Genomic DNA, 22,541 nt, shown 5'->3' on the forward strand with positions numbered 1-22,541 from the left:
CCAGTGGTAGCTGGTGAGATGTGTTACTAGGTCATATCACCAGTGACCACAACATGGTGACAGAGATTTTAGACACATTCCTGTCCTTGCTGTTTGTTGTGTATTAAGGTAATAGCACAGCCAAGTATGTATTGTAATATAATATATAGAGTTTATTGTATTGTATTGCAGAGTTTATTTGAATGCATAAGTTCCAGTGGGAACGTATATCATTTGCTGGTTCAGAGTGCAGGATTTGGATCCGCTGCTGGATTGGTTTACGCTGGAGGGAATCCTTGCCATTGGTTCCTGCCAAAATGTATCTTTTCCCTGCTAGTTCTCTGTTACTATATAAGTCCCAGTTTTCCCCACTCCCTGTGTTCTGGCTTGTTCTTTGAAGTAAAGAGATGTTGTACCAGATCCTCGCCTCCTGTTCTTATTTGCACTGAGCTGAAATCACTGAAGACCCACTACACAACACTGTTCAGTGATTGAAACTGGCTGTGGCAGGTGCCACAACCCAGTGCTTCGCAACCGCACAGTGGCTGAGTGGATGGTTACCACAACATGAGCACCACCTACTGAGATCTTCAAGTTAATCATGCATCCCAAAAGGTGCCTCATTGCCACTTTAATGGGAGGAGAGGAAGTGGCAAGGTAGCAGGGAGGCCAGGCAGTGTGGGCGCATGGGCAGGTGCACTGGATTGGCTCTGCCTGTGAGCCAACTTCCCCACCACTCATTCCTCCTTCTTCTGGCAAGTGGTAGCAACACAGCTGCTGGGAAGCAAGCATTGCAGATCGGCCCCTCCAGGTGAACGACTTCTGTCATGCGTTTACATAGTGCTATCTCTACTATGTACCACCTCCACTGTCAACTCATGTCAAACGTGTATGTGGGGAATTTCCCCTCCCCCTTGTAGCAACCACAGTTGGATCCAAACTACAGGGTTAGATTCAAGGAACCCTGGCAGAAGGAAAATGGCCAATACTGCTGTTCTGCAGATACTAGGCATGGTTGGACTCATTTGAGAGATTCAGTATGTCATGGATATAGTGGTGATGATAAATTAACCGCAGTAACTGGAGACTGCTTATTATGTGCTGTGTGTGTGTGTGTGTGTGAGAGAGAGAGAGAGAGAGAGAGAGAGAGAATCGGGTCCTCCCTAACAAGAGGGCACGTGTTGCGGTGTGACCTGGCAACCAGACCCTGTGTTGTGGGTGGAAGCGATTAGATGGCCACAACACCCTATTGGAGGTCCCTCAATGCTGGGTGCAATCAGTGGTCTGGCCATCCCTATGCAATGGGTATTCCGTTAAAGGAATCCAGGGACTCTATGGTTTGGTCAACCCTGAGAGGGGTTGTGCCCATGCCTGAGTCCAGGGGGACATCTGGCTAGTGGACTGGCTTGACCCCACTATCCACTTTGCCGGGTGTTCACCCAAGGCTGACCTACGGTGTGCCCTGGGTTAGCGCTGCCTGCAAGGGTGCAGGGAGCTAGTCGAACCAGAGCCTATGCAACCACTCACTTGATTGGAATCAATAAAGTTGTGGCCTAGATTCCGCCAAAAACCAAACAAAAAATTTGAGTCTTGTCTGAATTTATTTGGGGAAGGTTAAAGGGCCTACACACACAAACACTGTGTTCTCTCTCCAGGACGAACAGCATTTTGGTTTAGCTATGTACAAACTGCTATCATAGACACATATGGAATTAGCACAGTGCCGTAACAACGTATGACAGAAATTCTCATGCGTCTGCTTTAGACACTGGCCTGTTGCGTAAGAGAACGAAATCTTTGTGTTTACCTCCACTTTTCCCAAACAAAGCTCTAGTGATGGATATAGAACAGCCCTTCTATGAGTTGAAGAGCAGCTTTGAAAGGCCATTGTGCAGTGCTGCAACACATGTTTACATACAGAAAGCCCCAGATTCAGTCCATGGCATCTCCAGGTATGGCTGAGAAACGCCCTGGCTGAAACCCCGGAGAGCCTGTTGCTAGTTGGTGTAGATCGGAGTAGGGAACCTTCTCTCTCCCTGCCCAAGAATCACATTCCTTTGGGGTAATCTGTTGGGGCCACATGCCAGCAGCAGGTAGAGTTAACCAGTACAACAGTGATGCCACTCATCTCTCACTATTTCTGTCACTCCTGTTCACTCTCCCAGCAGCTTCTCCCTCCCTCTCTCTCTCTCTCTCTCTCTCTCTCTCTCTCTCTTTCTCGCCACCAAGAGAGCTGCTTAGGGATGGACAGGCTGCTCTCATCAAGAGGGTTCCCCTGCACTCCATCCTGCTACTCCATCCATTTTGGCTTCCCCATCCCTCCTGGCAAGTTCCCCTTCTTCCAGCCTCCCACCACTGATGTGAATTTAGATCAAAAGTGGCATACTAAATGGTTCAAAGCAGCTTTCTCTGTTCCTATGAATCCAACCCAATTTATATGACAAGAAACAAGCAGCTACAATCCCACACAGGAAACTTAGGTTTATCGATTCTACTGAAATCAATAGGCTTAAGCACGCCTTACTCTGTACTTCATTTCCCAGTGGTAATTTGACTGGGCTGTGTTATAGCCAAAACAACTATAGTCTCCGATGGCACCTTAAAGACCAATAAATGCTAGTTGTTTGTAGACTAGAACATTATCAGATTCATTATCAATGTTTGATCATGGTCAATGTATCAAAGCAAAGTCCACCTGGAGCAATACTACCCACCAATACAATGAGGGCAAGCAAGGCAGATAGTAACGTACCAATTTTGATTTTCCTGATTAATTACATGTGAACTGGAGGAATCTATATATTATGAAAATTAGAAAGACTTCAGGCTCTCAGTATGTATCAAGCACCTGTATATACACTATAAATCACACAGGAATTCTCATTGGATAATATTTATGATTGCGAAAAAGACTCCTTCTAATTATGATGTTGCCGATATAACTCCATTAATTGTTTTTTTAAGCTTCATTATCAGCTACTAAAATTATAATAGCAACCTATTTGCATGTTGACACTGCTCTTGAATCTGAGGCATATTTCTTAAAAATAATATTAAATTACAAGCTTCCCCAAATAAGCTATTTCAAGCTTATAAAGAAAGGCTCCTGAATGTACAGATAGTTATCACCATACAATTTTATGTTATTATTAGGTTTGTTTATTTGGCATGTTGCAGAGTTGCTAACATCACAGTAACACCTCCACAGGCTCAAATGAGATTGGAAACAAGTTTTTTCAGAAACTAAAAATATTAACAGTTGTTCTTTCTTGGTGCAAGTGGGAATTTCATTTTAAATGTCCTTCATATACCGGTATGTGATTAATATTTTTCTGCTTAAAATGCAGTAGTTGTACATAAAGGAACAGAACAAAACAGGCAGCCCTTTGTACCACAAAGGCAGGAGGCCAATAGTTTCCTGATATGTGGGCCTGCAACAAAATGTTGTTGTTTGAACTGCTCCTATTCAGAATGCCAGCCAACTAGCCATGTTCTCAATTGCCAGTCAGCATTCCACAGCCACCGAGCATGATCATAGGGAACACTTTTAAGCAATATGGTAAGCTAGGAAAACATTGTGTTTTTTTGCATGAAAATGAGCAATAAGTGCCCAGAATTCTGAATATGAAAATGCCAGCAAAATTTGCTTTAAAGGGGGTTGTTTTTTAACTTAGGTTCAGCGTAGGTGAGGCTATTATTAGCCATTTACACAATATAATCATAGAATCATAAAGTTGGAAGAGACCACAAGGGCCATCCAGTCCAACCCCCTGCCAAGCAGGAAACACCACCAAAGCATTCTTGACATATGCCTGTCAAACCTCTGCTTAAAGACCTCCAAAGAAGGAGACTCCACCACACTCCTTGGTAGCAAATTCCACTGCCGAACAGCTCTTACTGTCAGGAAGTTCTTCCTAATGTTTAGGTGGAATCTTCTTTCTTTGTAGTTTGAATCCATTGCTCCGTGTCCGCTTCTCTGGAGCAGCAGAAAACAACCTTTCTCCCTCCTCTATATGGCATCCTTTTATATATTTGAACATGGCTATCATATCACCCTTTAACCTTCTCTTCTCCAGGCTAAACATACCCAGCTCCCTAAGCCGTTCCTCATAAGGCATCGTTTCCAGGCCTTTGATCATTTTGGTTGCCCTCTTCTGGACACGTTCCAGCTCGTCAGTATCCTTCTTGAACTGTGGTGCCCAGAACTGGACACAGTACTCCAGGTGAGGTCTGACCAGAGCAGAATACAGTGGTACTATTACTTCCCTTGATCTAGATGCTATACTCCTATTGATGAAGCCCAGAATTGCATTGGCTTTTTTAGCTGCTACATCACACTGTTGACTCATGTCATGTTTGAATCTTCAAGACATTTGGAAGGCATAAAGATTAGTTTTAAACTAATGATTAAGGGCTCATCCACACTTACCTGCACTTTAAAGCTCTGAGTGCCACCCCCCTTTTTCTTTGCTCTGGAGCTTTGCCCATGAAAATCCACTCTTTAAAGCTGATTCGTAGCAAACAGCAATTCGGGTTTTCCACAGATTGCCAGTTGCTCTGATTCAGCTTTAAAGAGCAGGTTTTAATGGGTAAGCCCCAGGAGCAAAAAAAAAAGTGTTTTTGTGTGCTCAGCCATTGTGCTTTAAAGTGCAGACCATGCCTGGAAAGTGAGAAGGAAAGGCAAGCATGGATAAGCCTTAAAGTAGCATTCAGGTGCAAGTTAACTTCTGTTATATATACTGCTGAATTAGCTAGCATTGGCAGTTAAATTAGTAAGCATTCACAAAGTAATTAAAGAGCACCTGCACCAAAGAGAAGGAAATTATGTTAAAAGTCTGAATTTACTAAATGTGCACGTTTTGTTATATAAAGCCAAAATCAGAGATGTGGCTGAGTTACACACTTGAGCACATGCCTCAATCTTTCAGCATGCGTAAATTCTTCAGCAAGTCTAAAATGACTTTAGATATCAACTTTGGAGTTTTAAACTATCTATTCTTTGCAGCTGTGATGGTGTCAGGGTAGACATCACTGGGTACCTGCCAAGATACACACCCTAGCATTCCCCATTTCCACTCCCTTGAGTCCCCTGACCCCTTTCTTACTGTGACACAGCACATAGTTAAACTGTGGGATTTTCTCCCTCTAGATCTACCGGTAGTGATAGCCACCAACTTGAATGACTTTGAAAGGAGGATTAGGGTCCACCTGGCCTAGTATCCTTTTTTGAATACTGCCTAGCCACACACATGTCTTGGGATGCTCTGCCAGAGACACTCTTCTTCTAATTGTGAAGGTTATGGGGCAACCCAGCCAGATGGGTGGGATAAAAATTATTATTACTTTATTATTATTATTTATTATTATTATTATTATTATTATTATTATTATTATTATTATTTGCTAATTAACCTCCATTAATTTGTCTAAGAGCAACATGTTCATATCTGGATGTTCATATTTTAGCTTAATACGCCAAGATATGGATGAGCCATTCATGGCCACTTCACTCCATCCTTTGCTAACAGACCAAGATGTTTTCCAGTTAGCTATACTTTCCCATTTCATGAACCATATCATGAAACCATGGTTAAAAACGAGCTCGACTTATTTTACCCCTTTTATCAAAATTTATACCCTTACAATATTATTTGGAATTCTCCTCTGAAATCTTACGAAAATTCCTACTGGAAGATTCCTCAAGCCCAGTATCATATGATGTGGCCAAATTCTGCACTTTAGCTATTAAGAAACGTAAATCTCTTCTATTGAATAATATATTGCAAATTCCTTTTGTGTAACTGTTCTGCTTCTGGTGATGTTATTGCTGATTTTTTGTTTGGAATTATGGTACTTTGTATTGCTGGCTTTTGCTGTAATAAAACTGAACTGAACTGAAACCATGATTAACTGCTTTGGAACATGCAAGGAGACAAAGCCATGGTTTGAAAATGACTTCATATTCACGCTTATTCTGAAGCCATTACTTGGTTCTGTTGAAGCAAGAAACTATACATAACGTGAATGTTTCCTGGTTGGTTGGTTGGTTGGTTGGTTTGCTGGCTTGCCTGAATGCAAGGTCAAGGCGGCTGCATGTGAGGGCACAAGGCTCAAGGTTCATTCCTATCTCAGCTTATTAAACAAATATATGATCATTGGAATGCAGCTATTAATTCTAATTTTAACACAGCATCTCTTAGGAGAGCTGGAAGAGCGCAGAATACTTGCTTCACAAATATGAAGAAAAATACTGGCAACATGTTTCCAGTCATCCATATATATTTTTTTCAGCTGGGCATTTGTACAAAAATAATAAGTAATAAGTTATAAATAAATAAATTCAGACAAGGGAACTCAGTGGAAGATTTTAGCAAAGAAGGCAAGAGGGATTTGTCAATGGGTATTTCTCCTTGAAGACATTAGAACCGATTCTAACCATTTTCCTTTCACTTCCTTATACCCCAAATCAGTACTTTTAAAATTATGCTATCTCTAAAGTAGCACCATTTGCATCAATTGCTGCACTGCTTTTTTTCTTCCTAAATTCTCCTTCTCCCTAAACTTTTCAAAAGACTATTAACAAATAGTCTTCAAGTCACTACTTATTCTAATACTTAACATCTTCAGAATTTCTGTTGCATTGCCTCTCACAAAAGATGCCCTCAACTAGTATATTCCTTATCAGTCTCTGCTAATCTTGGCACTATTCTTAAACCAGCTTCCATTTAATTCAGCATGCGAACAAGGAGCAGATCCATTGAATAAGAACAAACTGTGTTTTACACAGCCACTTCCACAATAGAGGAGACTTCCAACATTTTACAACCTGATAACAACCAGCTGAATTTCCCATCCAACGAAGTCATTTTTTCCTTTAGTTCCGTAACCCGAAGACTTGAGTAAAACCGTGTTTCCATTTTATTTTCCTTTATGGCTAAATCCTGTCAAAACCTAACAGGAACTCTCCCAGCAGGCTGCATGAATATTTTGGGAAGAATATAAGCCTAATACCTGAGCATTATCTGTATTTTCCATTTAAAACTTACAAAGAAATCAAGTTCAGAAGCCCTTATCCTTGCAAACCTGAGTTCTCCAAGTAAAAATCACTAGAAAGGCAGCTCGCTTAGCACGTTTCTGTAAATCCTCTGCAACTGCAAAGCGAAGCTTGCAGTACATTTCTTCCAGACTTCCAATGTACGTAAAATATATAAAGCATATGTAAAATACTAAATTGTTAAGCCTAATATTAAAAAAACCATAGCTGCCAAGTTATCCCTTTTTTAAGGGATTTTCCCTTATGCTGAATAGGCTTCCTCACGAGAAAAGGGAAAACTTGGCAGCTATGAAAAAACTACAAAATGCAGAAAGTAGGATAGATCAACATGATACAGTAAATAGGTGGTGTCAAATGACATCACAAGATTGACATACAGATGGAGTTTATTAGGAATGACTAATGGGTCAATTGGAGGAGCTTGGAGGACTGAATTAGGTCCACAGCCTGGAGGTTCTCCAACATGGTCCTAAGTTTATAAAACCAGCAGATCCTTAAAGATCCAATGTTTTTAAAAGCCCAAGAGAACCTAATCAGTTTATTTGTGTTCAAAGGGCACATGCCTTGGAAAAAGAGATTTGTTTTGTTGTGGTGCAGAATAAAAATCACACTTGTGACTTTCCAAGTTATCCAGGGAAGTTCTGCACATCAGTCTCCGAAGAAATGCCACAGAAGCATTCAGAAGCCAGCCATGCACTCTGCAAAGCCTGCACTGTTCCCATAAATTTATGGCCCCCACTGGCGCCGTGAACAGGTGAAGCATGAGCTCAAGATGAAGTTTCTGTAGTGTGCAGGAATCACAACAACACACCTGGTCTCAAAATAGAAAGCTCTTGTAAACACAGAGATTTACTATATAAGAATTGGATAGTGTCAGTTTCTTTAAACCCATCGCTAATTAATAAATCCTAGATTATTTTTATAGTTTGTGATCTATATGTAACTGAAAATATTCAAGTATCTATTAATCAGGGATGAGTTTAAAGAAACTAACGCTATCCAATTTATGCACTGCAGTCTTACTTACGGTAGTAGGTTGGCTTTACCTGGTGGCTCACTATAACACAATGTGATTTATAACAGAAGCTGTGAAAAAGCTTGCTGTTACTGGCAGCATGGCCGCCAAGGCAGACCTATTCAGATGTAAATAAATGTAGGTGTCACTTCCTTTCCGTAGTCCTCTAGCATTTGTGTTTTATTACTTCTCAGAGGTGATGACCCAAGATGATTGTCCGTAAACGTTAACACCCAGAAAGCACTGGCTTGAAAGTTTTATAATATAAATTTTCTGTTTTCTATATAAATAAACTGCCCTTGGAACAGAGTTTGCTTCTGTGGCTATTTTAAAGACTTTTGTCAGTGGAACCCCCAAGAATATACTATACTGTACATCTATCATATCTCACATCATAGCAGATTCCTATGTAGAGAGACTCTAACTAAACATTATCGTTCCAAGCTTAAAATATGCTTCTTGGAGGCGGAGCTAGCTGCTCTGGCATCCGGAGCGGCGCACATGCTGTGCCTGTGGGGGCGGGGCTAGGTGCTAGCATCCCAGGGGCTAGCACCCGCAGCGATGTCACCCCCCTCAGGGATGACACCTGGGTTGAGCCGCACCCCCCTTTCTCTGCCAGTTATGCTTCTAGAAGGAACTAACAAGGCCTGTTTCTGTGCGCATCTGATACATCACTTCTGATCTGCAAGCAACTGCCTGTTGTGGCTATTAGTTGTAAGAGCAGTAACAGCTTTCAAAAGGTGAGTGCCATTTTTAATGTACTCTGGTGCATCTACCTCCCATCCATATTACACGGACACTACACACAATCCAGACAAAGTGAGTACTTTTAAGTGCTGTTAATTTAAATGGAAGACACAAAATCAATGGGACACAGAAGAGCTTAACTTTGGATGGATCATGGTCAGCGGGGGAAAGGGTTGAGTGGAATGGCAGTACAGTTCAGAACAACATAATGATATAACATCATTTCTATTTACAGAATGATTTCTCCAGTCTTTTTATTTATGCTGAAGACGGATCAACAAGTGGCTGTTTGTCTCTGGATGTTTTAATGGATAACATGCACATGCGTAAGAACACTGCATCACAATAATTGACTCGTGTATGACAGTCCCTATTATTTTCATTGCAAAATGCCAATCTCTCTGCTGCCTTATTGTGAAATCAGTTTGACATTAGTGAATTATTTCTGTCCAGAGGACAGGACCCGTAAAGTGTTTACAATACAGCCCTGTTATAGTGCTTAAGGTTCTTGATGCAGGCAGTTTATGATGCAATGCATCCAGTATCATACTGTCTAAAAGAGACAGTCACTTACCTTTTTGACTTCATACTTAATTGCCAGTTTGACACGACTCAATGAAGCTCTGTGCCTTTGTGTTTCAACTGGCTCAGCCTCCAAATCTCCATTTAGAATGGATTCTACCTCTTCAGAGTCTCGGCAGAGATCAAGGACGCCAACCACAAAATCCTTGCATTGCATAGACAGCTTGCGATAGTCATTCTAAAAAGCAGACAACAGTTATTGAGTCACATCCATTCATGTGGAACTGATTTAGTAATGTGCATTTATTTACCGTAGCATATGTACATTCTGCAGATGACTGTCTAGGCTGGATTGCACATTTCTGCCCTCTTTTTCGTACATGGTATTCAAACGATACTTTAATATCCATAGAAACACAGATACCAATGTGCATACTGAGACAAGGAAGAAAGACAAATGACTATGCAGGTCCTCAAATTAGTGTATTATTAATTGTTATGATTTATTCCATTTACTGTGGCTTTCCACAAAAGCTGCATCAAAATGGCTTACAGATCCATTAAATACTCAAGGCTTGAAAACATTTAAAAAACAAATACATAAAAGAACGGTTTATCTAAAAAGTGCTCATCTAAAAATGAACCTAACACCACCCAACTGAAAGATGAGCAGGTCAAAAAAACCACTGTGTTATAATCCAAATTAATCCACCAAAAGCCTAGGTAAAAGCCTGGCATCTGAAAGCTGACAGTGATGGTGCCAGGCATGTTCTTCTGGGCAGAGCATTCTATCAATGGGGACCAACCACTGAACAAGCCAGTTCTTACCACCCTCCACACATTTCTCAGAAGGGGCACACGGAGAGGTAGGTTCACAGGAGGAGTGTACAGTAAGGGCTGCTCTCATATTTGGTTTTGGTCCAAGAGGACCAAAGTAATCAAGAGCAGCAGTTCATGGGGCAGGATGCTAGAGCATTCCATATGGTGGGTACAAGTCAGTCACTTTATTATCTCACCTTTCCCTTCTGTTACTCCAGTTGTCAGTCATTTGTCTCTTACATTCCACGGCTCTCTGTAAATCTGTTATTACTGTCTGTCACCTCTGAAAAATGGTCCTTGTGTTCAGAAACTCCTTAGCACGCCATTCTCATGGTATTCTTTTCAGCACCGTGAATTTTAGTATTTAAGTCTTGAGCCTGGTTGCTTTCACTACAGACGTGTTGAATAGCATTGATAATGTACCTCTCTCTTCCCTGCCCCATTTTAGAACTTTGCTTTGAATATGTTCCAACTTCCTCCTTATTCTCCCTTATTCTCCCTTATTTCAGAAAAGCAGTTAGGGTTGCTATCCTATGCCACTTACATGGGAGTAAGTTCTGTTGAAATCAATGGAGCTTACTTAGGTAGTAATATCACTATGGCTACACCTATGACTTCAGAAATCATCATCTCCCTGTCCTAACATTACAGAAAGCTGAGGACTCTAAAATTAAGGAGCTGATTTCATTTGTTTCCTGCCTTATTAGTTGTGACTTCTTAGTCCCTTGAAAGCCTTGAACTATAACCTGCAAGCGGTGGATTCTTCCTGCAAAAAGATTAGATCAGGAAAGCGGCCTGAAGCCGCTCAGCAGGTGACAGGCGCAGTGGAGGCGGCCCCAGGCAGCACCAGGGGCGGCGACGGGTGGCAGGTAGGCTGGTCAGCAGCGCCCCCTCCATTTTGGCGCTCTAGGCAGCTGCCTAGTTCGCCTAAATGGACACACCGGCCCTGCTTGTGAGGGAGTGGCCTGAGGGGTCCATTGAAAGAGGAGATGAAGCTAATAAGCACCTGAGCACTTAAGCAGCCCTTTTGTGTCAGGACTTGGGGCAACAAGCTTGCAACCCGCCCACCCACCCACCTGTCAAAGGAGGGAAGCCATCCTTCGAAGCCTCCCTGTCGGGGAGCCAGCGGAGAAAGCTGGCTGGCTGCAGCTGCACCTGGGAGAGTCTCCCCACCTTCCTCTACGGAAAGGCAGCGGCAGAATCTGCCTGCCTCCTCCAAATCAGCGGCCCTACAGCTGGGAAAGAGGCAGTGGGCAGACCACTTGGAGTAGCGCGGAGCCTGCACACACCCAAGCCACCGTATCTCTCCCAGGAGAGATGTGTGGCTCGGGCACACTGCAGGGCCCGCGGTGAGTACCACCTAGCATTTTGTCACCCCCTTCAGTGGTGACACCCAGGGCGGGCCGCTCCTACCACAAACCCCTTCCTCCAACCCTGCTTTCAACACACACAAAATCGCACACACGTTTAATACAGGAAGAATCATAGCAGCATTTTACTATATTTCTTTTTCTTACTACCACATATGTTGAATCTAATTCTGAGAGAGAGAGTGAGTGCTTGTGTGTTAAAGGTGTACTTTTGAGTCTAGTGCCACCCACTGCTGGACTATACCTCGCCCCCAGGCAACTTTCCACCAAGTTGTTCTCGAGCAGAAAATGGTTTTCTACCCCATGAGCTAAAGCAGGCATCCCCAAACTTTGTCCCTCCAGATGTTTTGGACTACAATTACCATCTTCCCTGACCACTGGTCCTGTTAGCTAGGGATCATGGGAGTTGTAGGCCAAAAACATCTGGAGGGCCGCAGTTTGGGGGTGCCTGAGCTAAAGAGAAATTAGGACTGAGAGAGAGAATTCCATAGAGAAGCAGCTATGTCCCCCCCCCCCAGGGGGGTGGGAAGCACTTCAGTTTCTTTTTCGACATGGCTGCTGGTCTCACTTTCGTATGCTCAATTTATTATAAAGCTTAGTACCAAGTCTCAACTAAGCAATTACACAAACCTCGGAGTGCAAATGGTATTATCTGTAAAGCGTCTAACACATTTTAAACTTGCTCTGCAAATAAGAACACAATTATGACAACTAGCTGTGATCTCCCTAGAGAACCGTCCTAAAGAGTGGTTGAAATTAGGGCAGCTTGCTCACTTGTTAGTGACACCGATCTTCTTGTCGGATTTTTACCGTTGTTTGCATTCTTCCATAGGAGTTACACCTGGAAACCCAGGCCAGCCACTTCTCTTCTCCTTGGCCTGGGAAGCTGTTTGAAAGCACCCCTTGCTTTTTTTAAAAAAAAACTTTTGCTACCGAGTTAGAGCTGCTCTAACTCATATGTATAAGAATAGACATTACAGTATTGGGTAAAGCATGGGTCAATAATCACAGCAAAAGCAGCATGGCATGAGGAAGGACCATAGCTCAGTAGCAGAGTGTCTGCTTTGACCAGGGCCGTCTCAAGCAGGTCGGGCGCCCTGGCGCAGAGATCGCTCCGGCGCCCCCGCCCTGGTGGGCGGGCGCAGCACCCTCCTGCCAGCCCGGCGCCACAGAGACTACACCTAGAGCCGGGCCTGGCTTTGAATCTCTAAATAGGGCCGGAAATGAAATCCCAGGGAGCTTCTACCAGTCAGTGCAGACAATACTGAGCTAGATAGACCAAGAATAAAAGGCATAAAATAAAATAAAATAAAAGAATAAAAGGCAGCTTCCTATGTGCCTTACATAGACATTTTAGCAAAAGGGAAGAGAATTTAGTGTTCGATCTATCCAGATATGTTTGTTTCTGATTTTTCTAGAAAAAGGCTTCAGTTCTAGCTGGTAGAATTATTATTATTTTAAAGTCATTGTTTTAATGCGTGTGTTTGTGTGCGCGCACATTACTATCTTTGACAAGGATACAGTAGTCAAAGTGGATTTTAAATATCAGGAGTGATACAAGTCATGAAAAAAAATCTCAGCGTGTTGGTATTGCTCCTTAATCACTCAAGATTTTTTCAGCATTATTCAAGTCCAACCAATCATGCCAAAGCATTTATAAAAGAATGCTTAAAAATCTTGACAAGAGATAATCTAATGAGCAAGAACTGCTGTTCTTTTAACAAATTAGAAGTTTTAAATTTTTGCAAAGTTGCAATATCCTTAATAGAATCAGCATTTCCTCACAGTTGCCAACAGTCCTAAGTTAAGAGCCCTGGAATTCATCTATGCCAGGCATGTGGGGATATGCAGCATGAGAAGGCAAAAACCTATTGCATTTGCTCTGCCTCAAGTGGTAAGTGATAAGCCTGATCCATTATAGAATGGAAAATCCTTCTCTGTCCCATTTTAGCCAAAGACTCTGTTGAAGAAAGCAACATCCTGGACAATCAGATAGACCAAGACAACCAATTAAAACCCGTGATTCTATGCTTTCTTGCTGTCTCTCGCTTTGCTTTCAGTAGGTATGCTCTGTTCAAAGCTTTTGGCATTCCGATAGCATTGAACAGGCATTTCTATCTCAAGTCCTGTAGGCAAGGTATTATCTCATATTTGATTCTCCTCTCAGCACAGGACAGGGTAAGCAGCAGACAATTTCATTCTCACTTCCATTCAGTTTCCCCTACTGAAGCCAAAATTAGTTCTATATTAGACCAATTGCATTGCTTCAGGCAACAGCATTTCGGAGCCATAGTTCTTCCTAATGTCATGGTTTCAGATTTATCCCTCATACTGGTCCACGCCACTTATCTCCAGCTGCCACCACCAGACTTTACATTGCAAAGCCTTTCCCCACTAGTTATGAGGCAACGAATGACTGTGCGCCTCAAGCAGCCACAACACAGTAGTCCCTTCTCTATCTTAACATTTGCAAATAATGCATATCCCAGATACATTGCACGAGAAAGTTTTGAGACCTTCTGATAAAAGCCGTCCAAAATCCTTAAGGATACATATTGCATGGCCAGGCTGACATTGTTTGTTGCAAATAAATGTATGTTTGTTGCAAATAAACATAAGAGGTGTTTGAAAACTTCCCAAAAAGTTATAAAGAAGACTGAGGTTTTGCGAATGGGCCCTTTAAATGAGATAGTGGTTGATGACTCATCCTTGTTGCTAATTAGATAGCTTTGTCAAGTTTGGATGCTGATAGGTATTGGTGTCCCATTCAAAAGACAAGGATTAAGTTCTGCTTTTTTTAAAAAAATCTTTATTTACTTACTAATTTTTTTATCCAGCCCTTCCTCCAAGGAGTTCAGGATTTCCCCGGCCTGCAACACAGTTCGTCAAGGCACACTAGTTAAATGGGTTGACAACAGGCAACCAATATTAGTGGTGGAACTGGGTTTTATAAATAAAGCAGTAAGATGCCTTGAGGGGCTGGGTTCTCGTAGTATAATGCAATCCATCAGTGTAATGGAGCAACAAAGACAAACAAACCCCACAAAAACCTACAAAGTAACATTAACACCAAAGCCTGAAAAGAAAGACCAATTTGCCCCATACGTATATACATTAGTGGCTTACAAAGTAGGCCTAGCATTAGGGGATGCAAATGATCCCATTCTAATGCTCCCATTCTCCATCCTTGAACAAGCACAACAAGCTCTTGAATCTGTGCCTTGAATCTGTTAAAGACAGATCTATTTCTTTCTTCTGGAATAGATGGGAGATTCCATCGCCAGCTTTACTTAGCCTTTAATTGATAGTAGAACTTCCAAAGGATTCCTATGCCTTCAAATGATATGCACTGGAGGGTGTGTGTGTGTGTGTGTGTGTGTGTGTGTGTGTGTGTGTGTGTGTGTGCATGTCAGGATTTTACTTTTTCTAACCTATCCCGTTGCTCGGTCCCAGCTCCTGCCCACCTAGCAGTTCGAAAGCACATCAAAGTGCAAGTAGATAAATAGGGACCGCTCCGGGGGGAAGGTAAACGGCGTTTCCATGCACTGCTCTGGTTCGCCAGAAGCAGCTTTGTCATGCTGGCCACATGACCTGGAAGCTGTCTGCGGACAAACGCTGGCTCCCTCAACCTATAGAGCCAGATGAGCGCCACAACCCCAGAGTCGGACATGACTCTACCTGATGGTCAGGGGCCCCTTTACCTTTAACCTATCTTGAAGACTCTTCCCAAACAAATTTACGTTAAAGAATACAGTCGTACCTTGGTTTTTGAACAGCTTAGTTCTTGAACATTTTGGCTCCCGAACGCCGCAAACTGGGAAGGGACTGTTCCAGTTTGTGAACTATTTTTGGAAGCTGACTGTCCGACGGGGCTTCCGCGGCTTCCAATTGGCTGCAAGAGCTTCCTGCAGCCAATCAGAAGCTGCGCTTTGGTTTCCAAACATTTCGGAAGTCGAATGGACTTCCGGAATGTATTCCGTTCGACTTCCAAGGTACGACTGTATGTCATTTAAAGACTATAACATGCAGTTACGGTCTTAAATTGCTACTGTATGGGCTGGAATCATTTGCTCTGTTGGTACATAGTAAAAGAACGGTATAAGAACAAACACAGGTCTGATGATATACCATTTCAAACAGGGTTAAAAGGCCTAATTCAATATAGTCAACCACTTTTTCAGTAAATGCTGCAATTTATGAGTGCAAGTCAAAGCTGACACATCAGTATTTGGGTGCTGCCACTGTTTGCTGGGGCCTATATCTCTCCCAAACAGTCTTTGCCAGAAACTTTTGTTCTATTAATAATATGATCTATGATCAGTTACAGTCAGTAAACTACAACTTTGATTAACTGCATGCTTCATGAGAAGCTGGGATAGTAGAGCCAAGCCTTGAAAGAGTTTATTATGGCCTGTAATAGCTGCACGTTCAACTTCCAGGATTATAGTCTTCCTTCAAACAATATTTTTGTAACTTCAATAAGTCAATTTTATCTGGATGCAGAAGATCTGGATACAGAAAATAAACAGTAAGGAAGAAATGTCTTTCTGCACTACACAACAAGGAATAATCTTAGTGTTTCAGTACAATGTATAAAATAAAGATTCACAAATCTGCAATTTTGTAAATTGCTGTGTTACAGGATGCATCGCAACAAGATGAGGTGATTTCCTTGGTATGAGGTTCTAATACAAAACTGTGTACAGTAAATGAACAGAACGATGAAGTAATTATGTATTTAACTATTCAAATCCGTATCTAATGCCATGCTTACAAAATATGCAACTTGCAAAAAAAGGCTAAATCTAATTTTTCACCGCACTTCCATCTACAATGGAAGAGCCAGTGAAGGAGCTGAAATGTGCTGTAGCAGATATTAAGTTGTACGTTATATTTGGCACTGCAGTGTTAAATACCCACATAACCATATACCATCACCGCCAGCCCATGCTGCCCACCCACATTGATCTCTTTAAAACTCTCTCTACTCGGAACAGGCTTGTAGATTAATGCGCCTTTCGCCTCCTCGCAATAATTTAGGGAAACGTTAATTAGAGAAGCGGAATCCAACAATGACCCAGAAGGACCCCATTAAAATGTTTGCTGCAGCTGGATAAAATTGCCATTTGTAGAACCAATTTTGTTTACAATCTGCATCCACTGTCTCAGTTTCTTTTTTCAGAAAGACCTACTTCAGGATCGGGCTATCCTCTGTAACTGTATCAGGCATTTTAAGAACATGGGCATCATAGAGGGGCAGAGCAGAGTAATGCTTATCAGAGTCCAATTAATGAAAAATCTGGAAAAAGAGACTAGTCAGCATGCTATGACACTATTATGTGTGTAGATGATAATCAGATAGAAAGGAGGGACATCTGGATAGATTTTAACAGCTGGCTCTTGGCACGCTAATACATTTCTGGCAGATGAATGAGCGGTGTCCTTCTGAGAGGGAAATGACAAATGTGCATAGCTTTTATAACTTGTAAACAACATTCTAGAGGTGTGAATAGAAACAGGAATACTCATTTAGGACCTAGCACTTGATTTTTCCCCTGGTAGCTCAGATGACATTATTTCAACGGAGTGCACATTAATAAAAACAATTATGTTCTGTTACAGTGAACAAACCTGTTTTCATCTATTCCAAGGGGAGTATTGCGTTTTTTTTTCAGATTACACCCGGCACTTATGAAGTATTTTCATTTAAAGCAAAATGGTGTTTTTAAAAAACATCCAGACATCGCAGCAGCTATATTAACAGGAACAGATAAAGTGAGGGGGAAATAAATGTGAAGTGTTTTAATCCACCGAAGCCAATGCAGCGCGCAGAGAAGGCCCAGGAAAAAAGAAGAAGCCTTACCTTGAATTCTTTTTCAATATTAGCCAGTTTAGCAAGCTCATTACTGAGTTCTAGAGCAGTGAGAACCGGGTCTTCGCTAGACAGAGATAGGTAAGCAGGACTTGCCAATCCCTTGTATGCATTTATCCTTGACCTGGAATGGCTGAAAGAATCATGCTTTTGTTTCTCAGTACAATCGTTGCACTTGCAGAAATAATCATGAGGTCTCTCTATCCTTGCCCCTTTCATTAACAGCATGTGCACCACCTCATACTTCTGACAATGGGCTGCTAAAATGATGGGTGTGATGTCTGGGGAGAATCGGGTGCCATCTTCATCGTAAGAATAAAAGTCATCGTCCTGGAGTTCCTGCTCACAGGGGCTCAGCGTCAGCCGCTTGCTGGCTGCAAACCCAGGATGATTCAAGATTGCTTCCACAATCCGGACATACCCTTTGCTAATTGCAAGCAGCAGGGCATCTCCTATCCGTGCCAGATTCTCCTTCTTCAGCAGAAGTTCTGTCACTTCCAAATGTTCATTCCCCACAGCGAGCTGCAAGGCATTTTGCCCCATATAGTCGACACAGTTGACATTCAAAGTTTTTGACTCTTCCAGCATTTTGCGTACCACAGGGATGTTCCCATACTCTGCCGCGTCCAGAAAGCGCTCTTCCTCTGCCGTAAGACTTGTGCCCCTCTCATTGAACATAAAAGCTGGACCTCTGATTGCTTGCCGCCTTCCCTTTTCCCTCATCACAGTCATGCGTCTCAAAGAAGGGCTTCCATCAATGGTCCTAATGAGCACAAACAACACATTTGGAATATTTTTATAGCTGTCATTGTTTTGGAAGAACCTCTCGAGAAATCTACACTCTTGGGCTAGAGTGGCCCAAGTTAAATATGCATACAATAGGTGAACACAGGTCAATCACAAAAAAGAATCCACACTGCACACCTGGATTAAATGATAATGACCGCTCCCCACTTCAAACAGGGGGCACTTTTTGCGTGGCCGCGCACAGCCCCCTGATCCCACACGATTCCCGGCAATTCGGCCTGTTTCACCTCCCCAAGGTGGATATCTGGAGGTTCCCACCCAGCCTCAGACAGTAAACCAATCCCAGCTGGGAAGATGTTGCCAGGGGAGTCGACCAGCTAGGGTTGGGACTGTCCTGCACACACAATAGAACAGGCTTCCTCAACCTCGGCCGTCCAGATGTTTTTGGCCTACAACTCCCATGATCCCTAGCTAGCAGGACCAGTGGTCAGGAATGATGGGAATTGTAGTCTCAATAGAGGGCAATAGAGGGTGGAACTTACCTGGGAGTTGGTCTCCCCACATCTGAAAGTTTAATAAAGTTGTGGCCAATTTTAATCCCATAGCATGTTGTCATGAGTCATTATTCCACTCGGGGGTCGCCAGGGGTCAGGGGATCTCTGCCTGGCCAGGCAATAAGAATTTAACAACCACCTACAGAGCAACACCGTTGCAGCTCACTTAGAACAGCAGGCAGTCATAGCAATATCCCTTGCAGTCTTGAAGAGGCATAGCTTCTTATAGACCACCTTCCGCGTTTTCCATTTTCACAGACCCAAGCACAAGTTTCTGGACCACTGACCACTATCATCCCTGACAGGTAGTCATGTTGGCTGGAGCCAATGGAGGTTGAGTCCAACTGCATCTGAAAAGCTACAACTCCCTCATACTTACAAGGCCGTGCAGAAAACTTCGAAACCACAGGCTTTCATTTCCTCCTTCCCTTGCATCCTAGTACCCACCTCACACGGGATGGAGAAGAAGAATAAATTCAGCAAATGAAACTCAGTTTTATAGGGCGAGAACATTCTTCTAAATGTACAGTGTTTTGTCAGCAGAGATAAATAGCCCAATAAATATATTGTGACAATGTCATATATTTGATGTGCCCGAATATGTCTTCCCAAAATAAATTACTATTAGAAAGTAGCTTGTATTTCATTGACAAGACTCTTGCCTGGCATTTGAAAAAGCATTCCCCCCCCTGTGGTCCTGCATATCCAGAGTTTGGGAACATATATAATCAAATAAAATAAGGAACCAAGATGCACCATAATTCCTGCACAACCAAATTGGCTATTGAAGTTTGAGAATTTAATGCCGATGTTGTTTTAAAATCTACTTACTGTGTAATGGCGGTTGCTTGTGATAAATTTCCTGGCAGGAGATTGCATGGGGGATAAATTTCCTGGCAGGAGATTGCATGGGGGTGATAAATGTTAGTTATTATTGAAGTATGTTTGAAATATATGCTTACTAGGAAAGTAATCCTGAGACCTTCAGGAATAATGCAATGTTTAAATAAAATAGCAATGATAATAATAATCAATGTTAATGAAAATATTGTTGCTGTAACAGTTCAAGAATTAGACACCAAAACTCACTGTGCCAGAGTTAAGCACTTTTCAGTCCAATCAATTTCAAAGGGAGAACACTTGACAGTCCTCCCAAAATCAATGAAACAAAAATGTTATTAATTGTAGCAGACAGTAGGTTAATTATTCTATCCTGTTTGTCCTTATCAACTGAGAGCATGGAAAACTAGCACCTAACAACATGTGCAACAAACTCAAACTGTCATACATTCGTTAACTCAAAACCAACAGGTAAGGTAGAAAGCAGAGGTGCAACCACAGCCAGCGTGGCCAATGGTCAGGGATGATGGGAGTTGTAGTCCAAAGTATCTGGAGGACACCAGGCTGAGGAGAATGCTGGAGTGCAAACACTGGGTAGCAGGCAAACTCAGTTATTTTGCTCTGAAAATGACAGCCAGCATGTTTTACAATAATGGTATTTCAATCAATCTAAATTTTAAACATAATGGAAATCACAAAAGATGCAAGAGTGTTTGATTCACACAAAAATGTGATTAAAAAATTATCCTAGCATGTTTTGAGTATCATAAGGTCTTCAACGGGGGGGGGGAATCTAAAGTGCTCATTAACATTACAATATTACAAAACACTTTCTAAAAACACCTGCCACTAACAGGCTGAGTAGCACACTCTTTGAGACAAAATTTTTTAAAAAAATTCCTTCCAGTAGCACCTTAGAGGCCAACTAAGTTTGTCATTGGTATGAGCTTTCATGTGCATCTGAAGAAGTGTGCATGCACACAAAAGCTCATACCTATGACAAACTTAGTTGGCCTCTAAGGTGCTACTGGAAGGAATTTTTTAAATTTTTTTTGTTTCGACTACATCAGACCAACATGGCTACCTACCTGCAACAAACACTCTTTGAGAGTTTGTGAATGGCTGCAGTCCTCTTTTTCCACCCACCTCTAACCTGACCCAGTTCTAAACTAACTGCAGTAATAAAAAAAAGTTAAAAACCAAATTTCCTCCTAATGATTTCCTGTCAGATGTTAATATCTATTATTAAAAACATTTGCTAGAAGGGCAATTATTTAAAAAAAAAACTTGTAAAAATGGGGGTTTCTACAGAAGTGGTTCATGTTAGCATGAAAGGATGGAGTCCTGGCATGTTAGTGTGAGACCATGATGGGAATTTTTTCATCACTGGGTAGGTTCATATTCTTTTTCAGTACAGTGGTACCTCTGGTTATGAACAATCTGTTCTGGAGGTCTGTTCTTAACCTGGAACCATTCTTAACCTGATGTACTACTTTAGCTAATGGGGCCTCCCGCTGCTGCCACACCACCAGCGTGTGATTTCTGTTCTCATCCTGAGGTAAAGTTCTTAACCCGAGGTACTATTTCCGTCTGTAACCCGAAGTGCTTGTAACCTGAGGTGTTTGTAACCCAAGGTACCAATGTATTCCCATTCATGTGTTTCACAAAGAGACACACAAACAATTTATACAGTGGAACCTCGGGTTGCGGACATAATCCATGACGGAGGAACATCCTCAACCCACAGCGTTTGCATCCTGAAGCGCCACGTCTGTGCAAGTGCTGGCGCGATTTGGCGCTTCTACGCAATTTAGTGCTTCTGCGCATGCGCGAGCAGCAAGAACCCGGAAGTAACCCGTTCCGGAACTTCCGGGTTTCCCCACAGTCTGCAACCCGAAAACACATAACCTGAAGCGGCCGTAACATGAGGTATGCCTGTACTTCCCATTTATCGAGCCCAGTCTTTCTTCCCCTCCCCCCCCCAAACAAATACTGAACTGCTGGAAAAGTTGGAGGAAATTTTTTTTAATCTTAGAATATGTTTATAATTTGAAACATTTTGTAAAGAACATCCACTATGACGCATTGCAGCAAACTGAGACAAAGTATACAATACTAGCAGCGCCAGCCCTGACATTAGACAGTGGACAAATGACACCTAAGGCAGCAGGTGCTAGGCAGTGGGGAGTAGCAACAAGTTGTTGGGATGAGAGAGCAGTGTAGGGGCTTCCGGTTGACCACGCCATCTTGCTCAGACGGGGGTCCGCACAGCGGAGCGGACCTCGGCGCTTCAGAGGTGGAGGGAATCGTTCCAGCGAAGCGAAACCTCCTTAAAAGCCCCAAATCGAGCTTTTTGGGGACAGATTTTGCCTGGCGGCGCCAAAAGCGGGCTCTCTCCTCCCCGGATCGGCTTTGTTTAAGCCCCCGAGAGCTAGGAGGTGAACCGCGGCGGACAGGCTGACATTGCTGCTCTGAGAGTGCGAAGCTGCGAGTCTGGGAAGTGGAGGTGGCCAATTCTTCAAAGAACATTCAGCAAATGAATAGACTGTGAGTAATTTGGATTCTTTGGAATGTAAATTAAGGCAACAATTTGGACCTGGGAGAGAGGGGAAAAGAGGAAGCCACCCCCCCCCTACGGTAACATAAGAGACAGTAAACAGAAACCCGAAGCCGTAAACAGAAGATTTCAACTTAAAAGGATTCCTCAAAGGCATCAAAGAGAATCTCCCCTAAATGCAGGGTAAAAGGGGAGAGAGACTGTGGTTGTGATTGCCCTGCAGAAAGAAGTTAAGACTAAGAAAGACCTTTCTGTTCCTCGGGAGCCGGCAGCCCAGACAATCCAGTGAGTTGATCAGGATTTATAGTTAAATTCTATTTCTATCTTTATCTCTGGACTTTTTGGAAATTCTTTTTTGGTTTATATACTTTTGAAATGTGAGTTCGAACTTTATTTTTAAGAATGCAGCCAGCTTGTTAAAATGGAGTCGAGAAAATAGACTGCGATTATATTCCACCCCATGTG

General features: G+C 42.5%; 1 protein-coding gene across 1 annotated transcript in view; it reads right to left on the reverse strand.

Annotated features, from left to right (window-relative positions):
* TRPC3 (transient receptor potential cation channel subfamily C member 3) overlaps positions 1-22,541 on the reverse strand; it is a 62,055-nt gene that overhangs the window by 25,836 nt on the left and 13,678 nt on the right. Inside the window, exons 2-3 of the mRNA XM_035113198.2 lie at positions 17,370-18,141; positions 9,370-9,555 (exon numbers count right to left, since the gene is read on the reverse strand). Coding sequence (XP_034969089.2) covers positions 9,370-9,555; positions 17,370-18,141 — 958 coding nt within the window. The remainder of the gene's footprint in view (positions 1-9,369; positions 9,556-17,369; positions 18,142-22,541) is intronic.

Source organism: Zootoca vivipara, chromosome 9, assembly GCF_963506605.1.
Source record: "Zootoca vivipara chromosome 9, rZooViv1.1, whole genome shotgun sequence".
Lineage (NCBI taxonomy): Eukaryota > Metazoa > Chordata > Lepidosauria > Squamata > Lacertidae > Zootoca > Zootoca vivipara.